The sequence below is a fragment of the Theropithecus gelada genome, chromosome 3 (genome assembly GCF_003255815.1).
Source record: "Theropithecus gelada isolate Dixy chromosome 3, Tgel_1.0, whole genome shotgun sequence".
Classification (NCBI taxonomy): domain Eukaryota; kingdom Metazoa; phylum Chordata; class Mammalia; order Primates; family Cercopithecidae; genus Theropithecus; species Theropithecus gelada.
This window is the reverse complement of record NC_037670.1, coordinates 129,733,383-129,745,462: the sequence shown is the minus strand read 5'-3', so window position 1 is coordinate 129,745,462 and position 12,080 is coordinate 129,733,383. Positions and strand designations below refer to the sequence as shown.

At 48.0% G+C, this 12,080-nt stretch overlaps 1 protein-coding gene across 8 annotated transcripts in view; it reads left to right on the top strand.

The window, feature by feature from the left end:
- The window catches only part of SRPK2 (SRSF protein kinase 2), a 303,416-nt gene that overhangs the window by 7,018 nt on the left and 284,318 nt on the right, over positions 1-12,080 (top strand). For 3 of the 8 annotated variants that reach the window (XM_025381146.1, XM_025381157.1, XM_025381149.1), the window contains exons 1-2: positions 7,855-7,995; positions 8,544-8,598. The exons of 1 other annotated variant lie outside the window; for it this stretch is intronic. In XM_025381146.1, the coding sequence (XP_025236931.1) occupies positions 7,869-7,995; positions 8,544-8,598 (182 nt within the window). In that variant the 5' untranslated portion in view covers positions 7,855-7,868. Of the gene's footprint in view, positions 1-7,854; positions 7,996-8,300; positions 8,455-8,543; positions 8,599-12,080 lie in introns of those variants that run through there. 4 more of the 8 variants (XM_025381154.1, XM_025381150.1, XM_025381151.1 and 1 more) reach the window with 2 other exon arrangements.

The following is a 12,080-nucleotide window of genomic DNA, read 5'->3' as shown; positions in this document are numbered from 1 at the left end:
TGCAGTGGCACAATCTCAGCTCACTGCAAGCTCTGCCTCCCAGGTTCACACTATTCTCCTGCCTCAGCCTCTGTAGTAGCTGGGACTACAGGCACCTGCCACCATGCCCGGCTAATTTTTTGTATTTTTAGTAGAGATGAGATTTCACCATATTAGCCAGGATGGTCTCCATCTCCTGACATCGTGGTCTGCTCGCCTTGGCCTCCCAAAGTGCTGGGATTACAGGTATGAGCCACCACACCTGGCTATCATTTATCATTTAATTTATCTTTTTAAGATGTATGGTCTCATTGTTCAGGCTGGACTCAACTACTGGAGTCAAACTGCTGGACTGAAGCTGACAGGACAGCGAGCGCCTCTGTGCCCCACTTACATTCTTTCTAAAAGCTACTGGCCAGGCGCGGTGGCTCATGCTTGTAATCTCAACACTTTGAAAGGCTGAGGCAGGTGGATCACATGAGGTTGTGAGGTCGAGCCTGTCCAACATGGATAAACCCTGTCTCTACTAAAAATACAAAATTAGCCAGGCGTGGTGGTGCATGCCTGTAATCCCAGCTACTTGGATGGCTGAGGCAGGAGAATCGCTTGAATCTGGGAGGCGGAGGTTGCAGTGAGCCGAGATCATGTTATTGCACTCCAGCCTGAGCAACAAGAGTGAAACTCTGTCTCAAAAAAATAAATAAATAAAAATAGTTTTTAAAAAAGCATCACTATAGTATGTGTAAAGTTAATTGATGATTAATTTGGTATACTTTAATTCAATAAATTCAAAGCAATTCATAAATATCTGGTTTGCAAAGATAGTTTTCTTCTAATTTATAGAAGTAAAAAGGACTGGCAAGGTAGCTTTAAGTTCTTTTGTTTTTTTTTTTTTGTGATACAGAATCTTGCTCTGTCGCCCAGGCTGGAGTGTGCAGTGGCGCAGTCTTGGCTCACTGCAACCTCTGCCTCCCAGGTTCAAGCAATTCTCCCACCTCAGCCTCCTGAGTAGCTGGGATTACAGGGGTGCACCACCACACCCCGCTAATTTTTGTATTTTTAGTAGAGATGGGGTTTCACCATGTTGTCCAGGCTGGTCTGGAACTCCTGACCTCAGGTAATTCGCCCGCCTTGGCCTCCCAAAGTGCTGGGATTACGGGCGTGAGCCACTGTGCCCTGCCAGCTTTAAGTTCTTTAATTCAGTGTTACCTTCTTGGGAGGCCTCTTGAACCATATTCCCAACAGGTTGTTGATTTTTTTTGCTTTCAGGCTTTTCTAAAATTTATTTTTTAGTTTATAGAGGTGGGCGTCTCACTATGTTCCCCAGGCTAGTCTTGAACTCCTGGGCTCAAACAATCCTCTTGCTTCGGACTTTCAAAGTGCTAGGGTTACAGGTATGAACCACTCCATCCAGTCACTTTGGTTTTTTTTTGTTTGTTTGTTTGTTTGTTTGTTTGTTTTTGAGATGGAGTCTCGCTCTGTCACCCAGGCTGGAGGGCAGTGGCAAGATCTCGGCTCAAAGCAACCTCAGCCTCCTAGGTTCAAGCGATTCTCCTCCCTCAGCCTCCTGAGTAGCTGGGATTACAGGCATGTGCTGCCACACCCAGCTAATTTTTGTATTTTTAGTAGAGACGGGGTTTCACCTTGTTGGCCAGGATGGTCTCGATCTCCCAATCTCATGACCTCCCAAAGTGCTGGGATTACAGGCGTGAACCACCGTGCCCCGCTTTTTTTTTTTTTTTTAAATAAAAATGATAACCATCTAGTAAACATATATTTCACATATTTATTTTGTTTATTTTCTGTTTTCTGGCAGTAGAACGTAAGATCCATGAGGGCAGGGACACTTTTGTGTGCTTTGTTCACTGCTATAGAATCAATGTCTACAATAACGCTTGCTACATAATAGGTATTTGATAAGTATTTGTTGAAAATTGAATGCAAAAATTCAACAGATTGGCGATGTATCTCCCAACTGTTGCTACGAATTACTGTTACTGGAGATTTATCTTATTTGATTATCAAACTGACCTATGAAGACTAATATTAGTACATGCTGTTATCACTTTCCAGATGTTGTAATTAAGTAACTTGCCCAAGGTCATATAGAAATTAAATAGTAGAAATGGGTTTTAATGTTAGGCTAAGTGAAAGATGCTGGCCACCAAAGGCCACATATTGTATGATTCCATTCACATGAACTGTCCAGAACAGGCAAGCCTATAGATACAGGAAGTACATTAGTGGCTGCCTAGGCTTAGTGCAGGGGAAAGTTGGAGGAAATGGGGAGTGACTGCTAATACGTATGGAGTTCTTTTTTGGGGGGGGACAATTTTTTTTTTTGAGACAGTGTCTTGCTCTGTTGCTCAGGTTGGAGTGCAGCAGCGTGATCATAGCTCACTATAACCTCCCTAACCTTGAACTCCTGGGCTCAAGTGATCCTCCTACTTTAGCTTCTCAAACTGCTGGAATTATAAATGAGAGCAACCACATCTGCCGCAGAAATGTTTTAAAGTTAGATTGTGGTAGTGGTTGCACAACGCTGTGAACATACTAAAAACCATTGAATTCTATATTTTAAAATGGCTGAATTGTATATATGTTAGTTATATCTCAATAAAGCCTTTTAAAAAATAATAAAAAGGCCAAGTATGGTGGCTCATGTCCATAGAGTGAGACCCTGTCCTCTAAAAACAACAGAAAAAATAGTGACAGTAATTTTTGTCAATATTGATACCAAAAACAAAAAACAAGCCAGAAACATAGAGAAAGAAACAAAGAAAGAAAGAAAAAATGCAGAGAAGCAGGAGGGGGCAAAAAAAAAAAAAAAAAAAAAAAAAGCCAGAGGGAGAAATAAAAGCTCCTCCTTACGCGGTGTTGCATGCCTGTAATCCCAGCACTTTGGGAGGCCAAGGTGGGCGGATTACCTGAGGTCAGGGGTTTGAGACCAGCCTGGCCAACATGGTGAAACCCCATCTCCACTAAAAATACAAAAATTAGGCCGGACGTGGTGGCTCAAGCCTGCAATCCCAGCACTTTGGGAGGCTGAGGCGGGCACATCACTTGAGGTCAGGAGTTTGAGACCAGCCTGGCCAACATGGTGAAACCTAGTCTCTACTAAAAACACAAAAAAGGCTGGGCGCGGTGGCTCAAGCCTGTAATCCCAGCACTTTGGGAGGCTGAGATGGGTGGATCACGAGGTCAGGAGATCGAGACGATCCTGGCTAACACCGTGAAACCCCGTCTCTACTAAAAAAATACAAAAACTAGCCGGGCGAGGTGGCGGGCGCCTGTAGTCCCAGCTACTCGGGAGGCTGAGGCAGGAGAATGGCGTAAACCCGGGAGGCGGAGCTTGCAGTGAGCTGAGATCTGGCCACTGAACTCCAGCCTGGGCGACAGAGCAAGACTCCGTCTCAAAAAAAAAAAAAAAAAACAAAAAAACAAAACACAAAAAAAATTAGCCGGGAGTGGTGGTGGGTGCCTGTAATCCCAGTTACTTGGGATGCTGAGGCAGGAGAATCACTTGAACCTGGAAGGCAGAGGTTGCATTGAGCCAAGATCGTGCCACTGCACTCCAGCCTGGGCGACAGAGCGAGACTTCCTTTCCCCCTGCTGCCAAAAAAAAAAAACAAAAAACAAAAAAATTGGCCAGGTGTGCTGGTGTGTGCCTGTAGTCCCAGCTACTTGAGAGGCTGAGGCAGGAGAATTGTTTGAACCTGGGAGGCAGAGGTTGCAGTGAGTGGAGATGACACCACTGCACTCCAGCCTGGGTGATGGACCAAGACCCTGTTTCCAAAAAAAAAAAGAAAAAAAGAAAAAAAGAATGTCACTTAAGGGTGGGTGTAGTGGTTCACACCTGTAATCCCAGCACTTAGGGAGGCAGAGGCGGGTGGATCACTTGAGGCCAAGAGTTTGAGACCAGCCTGGCCAACACGGTGAAAACCCGTGTCTACTAAAAATACAAATGGCGTGCGCCTGTAGTCCCAGCTACTTGGGAGGCTGAGGTGGGAAAATCACTCGAACCCGGGAGGTGGAGGTTACAGTGAGCTGAGATCACACCACTGCACTCCAGCCTGGGCAACAGAGCAAGACCCCCATCTCGAAAAAAAAAAAAAAAAGAATGTGTCACTTAACATAGATGGAATGATAGGATTATAAAATCACTGTTCTACAACCAGTGTGGTAATAGTTGATTTAGGCAAGAATCATCAATGGATGCCAACCCATTGAGATATTGTCAGGAAAGAGATATTCACACAGTTTCAAAGTATCACCCCACACAAGTAACTTTGTTGTTTTGTTTTGAAGTGAAATTCACCTTAGATGAAAGAAACCACTTTAGAGAGAACAATTCAGTGGCTTTTAGTACATTAGCAATGTTGTGCCACCACCACCTCTATCTAGCACCAAAACATTTTCATCACACCAAAATAAAAGTTGGTACCCATTAAGCAGTTGCTCCCTCCTTCTCCCACCCCCCAACTCCTGGCAACCACCAATCTGCTTTCTGTAGATTTGCCTATTCTGGGTATCTCATATAAATGGAATCATACAATATGTGACATTTTGTGTCTGGCTGCTTTTATTTAGCATAATGTTTTTGATGTTCATCCACATTGTAGCATGTGTCAGTACTAAATAATTTTAAGGCCGAAAAATATTTCAGTGCATGTATATACCACAATTTGTTTATCCATTCATTTATGGATGACCATTTAGGTTGTTTCCACCTTTTGGCTGTTGTGATAGTGCTGCTATGAACACTCATGTACAAAGATTTGTTTGAGTATCTGTTTTCAGTCTTTGTGCATATATACCTAGGAGTGGAATTGCTGTTAATTCTATAATTAGTTTTCTGAGAAGCCAACAGACTGTTTCCATAATAACTGCACCATTTTACATTCCCACCAGAAATGTAGGAGGGTTTCAATGTTTCCAACATATGAGGGTTCCAAAATCCCCACTAACATTTTTTTTCCATTAACATTATTTTTTGAGATGGGGTCTCACTCTATTGCCCAGGCTGGAGTGCAGTGGTGTGATCATAGTTCACTGCAGCTGCCAACTCCTGGACTCAGATGATCCTCCAGCCTCAGCCTCCCAAAATGCTGAGATTACACTTGTGAGACATCACAGCTGGCCTTATTTTCCACTAAAAATTTTTTTAGCCGGGCCCAGTGGCTCACACCTGTAATCCCAGCACTTTGGAAGGCTGAGGAAGGTGGATCACCTGAGGTCGGGAGTTCGATACCAGCCTGACCAACATGGAGAAACCCCATCTCTACTAGAAACACAAAATTAGCCAGGCACAGTAGCGTATGCCTGTAATCCCAGCTACTGGGAAGGCTGAGGCAGGAGAATCGCTTGAACCTGGGAGGCTGAGGTTGTGGTGAGCCAAGATCGTGCCATTGCACTCTAGCCTGGGCAACAAGAGCAAAACTCTGTCTCAAAATAAATAAATAAATAAATAAATAAATAAATTTTATAGTCATCCTAGTAGGTGTGATGTAGTAACTCATTATGGTTTTGCTTTGTATTTTCCTAACAACTAATGATGTTGATTCTCTTTTCACATGCTAGTTTGGTCATTTGTATGTCTTTTTTTTTTTTTGAGACGGAGTCTCGCTCTGTCGCCCAGGCTGGAGTGCAGTGGCAGGATCTTGGCTCACTGCAAGCTCCGCCTCCCGGGTTTACACCATTCTCCTGCCTCAGCCTCCCGAGTAGCTGGGACTACAGGCGCCCGCCACCTCGCCCGGCTAGTTTTTTGTATTTTTTAGTAGAGACGCGGGGTTTCACTGTGTTAGCCAGGATGGTCTCGATCTCCTGACCTCGTGATCCGCCCGTCTCGGCCTCCCAAAGTGCTGGGATTACAGGCTTGAGCCACCGCGCCCGGCCCATTTGTATGTCTTTGGAGAAATGTCCATTCAAATCCTTTGCTCATTTTTTACACAGACTTCTTAAATACAGAGGGAAAAGTTACCTGTATCTTGGAGAAATAATTAACTGTAACATCACCAGTAATGGAACAAACTGACATCATATTTTGAAGCACTAAGATGAATACAACATCACCTATAGTATACCCAACAAAATTATTTAATTTGAATCTAATCACAGGGAAACAGACAAATCCAAAACAAGGAACATTCTGCAAAATGGTGGAATCGGATTCCTCAAAAAAGTCAATGTTATAAACAAGAAAACAAAACAACACAAAAAAAGGGCTGGGTGTCAAGGCTCAGGCCTGTAATCCTAACACTTTGGGAGGCTGAGGTGGGTGAATGACCTGAGGTCAGGAGTTCGAGACCAGCCTGGCCAATAGGGTGAAACCCTGTCTCTACTAAAAAAAGAAAATACAAAAATTAACCAGATGTGGTGCTGTATGCCTGTAATCCCAGCTACTCGGGAGGCTGAGGCAGGAGAATTGCTTAGACCTGGGAGGCTGAGGTTGCAGTGAGCTGAGATTGCGCCACTGCACTCCAGCCTGGATGATGGAGTGAGACTCCATTTCTAAATAAATAAATAAATAAATAAAAAGAAAACCAAAACCAAGAATGATTCTAAAGGTGTTTAAAAAGACATGACAGGCCGGGCGCGGTGGCTCAAGCCTGTAATCCCAGCACTTTGGGAGGCCGAGACGGGCGGATCACGAGGTCAGGAGATCGAGACCATCCTGGCTAACACGGTGAAACCCCGTCTCTACTAAAAATACAAGACAATTAGCCGGGTAAGGTGGTGGGCGCCTGTAGTCCCAGCTACTTGGGAGGCTGAGGCAGGAGAATGGCGTGAACCCGGGGGGGGCGGAGCTTGCAGTGAGCCGAGATCGCGCCACTGCACTCCAGCCTGGGGCACAGAGCAAGACTCCGTCTCAAAAAAAAAAAAAAAAAAAAAAAAAGACATGACAATTAAACGCCACAGATGATCCTTAATGGTAGACTAATTGGGAAAAAAAGAAAAGGGATATTACTTAGATATTTTGCAAAATTGAATATATATGGCCTGTATGTTACAGATGATTACATTGTATTAGCATGAAAGTTTCTTGGAGTGATCATGGAATTCTGATTACGTGGGAGATTATCTTTGTTCCTAGTAGATATTTACCGAAATATTTACGGATAAAGGGTAACAGTGTCTACAAAAACTCAAATGATTCAGCAAAATAAACCATACACACAGACACATAGCAAATGTGGCAGAATGTTAAAAATTGGTGAATATGGGTTAATTTGGCTGTGAATTATATTTTTCTTGTAACTTTTCTATAAAGGTTTGATATTTTTGAATACAAAAAGTTAAAGGCTCTTCAAAATCCAAGCAGCTTTTCTTGTACTGTCTGTTTTACCATCCTTAGAGTAAGCCACCTTGTCAGTTGAAGATACAGTTGTGTGACCAAGGAGGAGTTAATGGTCAGGATGCTTATCTTTCAAAAACTATTGTAATTATTTACATAAATAAGGGAACATTATAGTTATCTTTTTGTGCCACTATCAACTTGATTCACATCTTTTATAGGCAGCCTGATAAGGTGGAGTTTGTCGACAGCCAGCCAGGCCTGAATTTCGATCCTGGCTGGTTAAACTGTTTAACCTCGTTGGGACTCAGTTTGCTCATTGCAGGATGCAGAAAATAACTACTTGGTGTGATTGTTGTTTTGAATTGTTATACACATGGTGTTTACCGGGTTTCATTCATGTGCAAAACCATTGTCGTACTTTGAATGCTATCTGTATCTTTTCCTTCATTAAATTCATGCAATCCTGGAGGGCACGTAGAGGTGGGAGAGAAAATGACTTCTCCAAGGTCACACCGCTAATCGCGGACCCAGGTTTCCCAGCTTTTGGTCGTGTGCCCTTTCCACGCCCGCCGGAGAGGAGGAAGCGGCGCTCATGGGGATGCAAGGATGTAGAGGAGCAAAGGGAGAGAAGAGGCCGCGGGAAGAGAGGTGGTGCGAGACCCGAGGAGGCGCCGGCCAAGGAAGGGCGCATGGAGCGCCGGGCTGCGCGACCGGTCGGGGTGCGGAGGGGAGAGGCCGCGGCGGGGAGGGAGGGTCCCGCGGGTCCGGTGCCCAGGAGAGGCGGGCGGCCTGGGCCAGCCGCAGGAGCGCAGGAGGCGAAGGCCCGGGCCGCAGGCTGGGGTGGGGGAGGCCGAGGGCCAGCGCGGCCTTGGGCGGCGACCACCTCTGCACAGGTGGGTGGGGCGGGGGCGCGGGGCGCGCGACTCGGGGGTCCCGACCCCTGGGGCCGGCGGGTGGGGGGCGGGGCGGGGGCGGGGCCGGCCAGGGGCGGGTCTTGCTGGGTCCCTGCTGGAGCGGCGGCGGTGGCGGCGCAGGCGCGGTTCCCGCCTCCTCCCGGCCGGCGGAGCGAGTGGAGGCTGCAGCCCGGCTCGTCTCGGCGCCCGCGTCGCCGCCGCCGCCGCAGCCGCCGCGAAGCCCCCCGCCCCGCTTCCGCCGCGTCGGAATGAGCTCCCGGAAAGGTGAGTGGCCCGCGGCGCGCCCTCTCCCCGCCACGCGGCCGGCCCTGGCGGGCGGCCCGACCGTTAATGTGTGTCTTCTCTTCCCCCAGTGCTGGCCATTCAGGCCCGAAAGCGGAGGCCGAAAAGAGAGAAACATCCGAAAAAGTGAGTCCACGCTGCGCCTGTCCCCGTTCCCCACCCCTGCCCCGTCGGGGGCGCCCGCGGCCGCGCAGGGGAAAGTTGTCCAGGTCCTCCGGCCGGCTGGCGGGCTGGTCCCCCGGGACGCCGGCGCTCGGCTCCTGCGCCCCGCGGGCGGCCCGGGGGGAGGGGCGGCGGCGGGGGAGGGGCGCGCGGGCCGCGGCCGGTTCCCGAGCATCACGGAGCCTCGACTCCGCGCCCTCCCGCCCCGGGTCGCCACCGGCCGGCGGGCGGGCGGGAGGCCGGCGGGGAGGCGCCGGGCGGGGCGTGCGCACCGGTCCCCTGCGCGCGAGCTGGCCCGGGGGTCGCGGCCCTTTCTGGAAGGGGCTCCGGCCCGCCCGGTGCGGGAGTGCGGGGGCTGCGCTGCTCCCACCTGAGCCGCGGGCCGAGGAGTCGGAGGGGCTGAGTGTGCGCGAGGGCGTGTGTCTCGCCTCCCCTTCCTCCCCGGCCCCCGCCAGTCGGCCTTTCTGCTGAGAACCGGAGCTGGTTGTCAAGTGGTTCGCCTCGGGCGTGTTCCTGGCGCGAGTTCAGCCCCGAGACCTGTGCGTTTCGGCTCTCTGGTTTGGATTCGAAACTTTCCGCTCGGGTCGAGCGTGACTTGGGTGCGCTGCGGGCGCCGGGGTCGCGGGCTGCGCGGGGCGGTGGGCGTGTGCGCCGGAGCCGGGCGGAGTGGAAAACGCGCCCGCGCTGGCCACCTCCAGTCTGGCCGCTCACCCGAGCCGGGGGGCCGCTGCCCGAGAACCCTTTCCTGGAGAGCTGCTCCGAGACCGCACAGCGCCGCCGCGTCTTCTCCTTTTCCACTCCTCTCTCCTTATTCTTTTGATTTACCAGCGTTCAACATCGTTATCTCTTCCTCTAGATTAATTGCTTCGCTCTTTTGAGCAATAATACTCCGTGTGACATCTTTGGTACTATGGGGAATGAGAGTCCAGCATCATCTTTAATAAAATCCAGAAACATTTTTGGTTGTTTCCTTTTTTCCCCTTCTCGTTGGCCTTGGTCCTTCAGTTTCACAAAATGTGGATAGTGACTTAAAAATAACTTTCTAAAAAAAAAAAAATTAGAGTAAAGGGAAACACTTATTAAAGACTTGAAGAACTAATTGGTGGGTAAAAATTTGATATTGAATTCATAAGATGTTAAAATGGACTGGATTTTTGGTAGCTTTAGATGCGTTTAAAAAAATTAGTGCTAGCTTTCAAGTGAATTACAACCTTAAATTTGAGATTTCCTTTGGTGAACCATGGAAGTTTACCCAGTGGTAAGGAGAACTGTAATGTTTAGGATTCTGAATAAGTACTGGGTTTTAATCACAGCTCTGAATTCAAAGCATTGATTTAATTCCACATAGTCTGTTATATTCAGAAACATAAAAAGAAGTGGAAAAAGTGTGACCCCAGTGTCGGAGATGGCTATGTGTGCATGTGTATACAAACAGACCCGTATGTGTGCATGTTACCTATATGTACATGTAGAAAAACAGTTCTAATTAAGTCAGTATATGTCTTGTATTTGCATATGTTAGGGTGTGATTTTCCTAATGGTCGAGGGCCTTTTTGGTGGGCCGCAGTTTGAATTTATGTGGTATGTTTATGAAGACTTAGTGAATAGCCACAGTACTCAGTTTATACTCTCACAGATTAATCTGCGAGTTTCTCCCACGGTGTGTTGTGTATGTGTGATAGAATTTGAGGGGGAAAATAACACACCAGCTAATAATGAAACGAACTGACTCTAGTCTGAAGGTAATGGGACCAGCCCAATTATATAACTGATTGAGGCAATGCCATTTTTCACTTAACTCTTTGAATCAATACATTATTTTATTTAATTTTTTTTTGAGACAGAGTTTCGCTGTTGTCGCTCAGGCTGGAGTGCAATGGCCGGATCTTGGCTCACTGCAACCTCCGCCTCCTGGGTTCAAGGGATTCTCCTGCCTTAGCCTCCCGAGTAGCTGGGATTACAGGCACCCGCCACTCAGCCTAGCTAAATTTTTTTGTATTTTTTAGTAGAGACGGGGTTTCACCATGTTGGCCAGGCTGGTCTGCAACTCTTGACCTCAGGTGATCCCCTCCCACAGAGCTGGGATTACAGGCGTGAGCCACTGCTCCTGGCCTGAATCAAGACATTATTTAAAAGAAATGTTTGATGTTATATATTTATTCATCTATTAAATAGGTATTTACATGTCTTTCTTTGGAGATGGTGATAGAGGTTTTTTGTGTGTTTTTTTTTTTTTTTTTTTTGAGACCGAGTCTCGCTCTGTCACCCAGGCTGGAGTGTAGTGGCGGGATCTCGGCTCACTGCAACCTCCGCCTTCTGGGTTCAAGCCCATTCTCCTGCCTCAGCCTCCCGAGTAGCTGGGACTACAGGCGCCCGCCACCACGTCTGGCTAATGTTTGTATTTTTAGTAGAGATGGGGTTTTACCGTGTTAGCCAGGATGGTCTCGATCTCCTGACCTCGTGATCCATCTGCCTTGGCCTCCCAAAGTGGTGGGATTACAGGCGTGAGCCACCGTGCCAGGCAGGTGATAGAGTTTTGAACAAGACGAAGCTCCTTGCAAAGCTAACCCTGGGAAGTTTAGGGAAAACCACAAAGAGGGTGACAGAAGATAATTTCAGGTAGGGCTAAGGGATAGGAAGAAAAGAGGGGTCATCTTAAGTAATAAAGATAGATGACATTTGAACACTGTGCCAGTCACTCTGTCGATTGCTTTACATGTACCTTGTGACAACCCTAAGAGGTAGGCACCATTATTACTGACATTTTACAGATGAGGAAACAGGGACACAGCAAGAGTAAATAACATGCCCATCTGTTGAATCAAGGCAGCCCAGGAGCAGAGTCCACACTCCACTCTCTGAGAAGTGACATTTAAGCAGGATCAAGAATGAGGAGGAGATCCAGTGTGGCAGAGGCCCTGGGGAGGAGTGGGCTGGAAGTATTCGAGGAACCCAAAAGTCAGGGTGGCAGGAGTGGCCCGGAAAGGTTGATGGGAGGCCGGAGTCAGAGCGTATCTGGTCCCGTAGGCCATTGGAGGCTTACATGTGGAAGGGACAGGTTCTGATTCACTGTTTAAAAAGAGGGCTGCTGTCCGGGCGCTGTGGCTCATGCCTGTAATCCCATAACTTTGGGAAGCCGAGGCAGGCAGATCACGAGGTCAGGAGATCGAGGCCATCCTGGCTAACACCCCATTTCTACTAAAAATACAAAAACAAAAATAGCCCGGCGTGGTGGCAGGTGCCTGTAGTCCCAGCTACTCGGGAGGCTGAGGTGAGAGAATGCCGTGAACCTGGAAGGCAGAGCTTGGAGTGAGCCGAGATTGCACCACTGCACTCCAGCTTGGGCAACAGAGGGGGAGACTCCATCTCCAAAAACAAAACAAAACAAAAGGCTGCTATATGGAGAATAGATTGTGGGGAAGGGGATAGTAGTGGAAACAGACCTG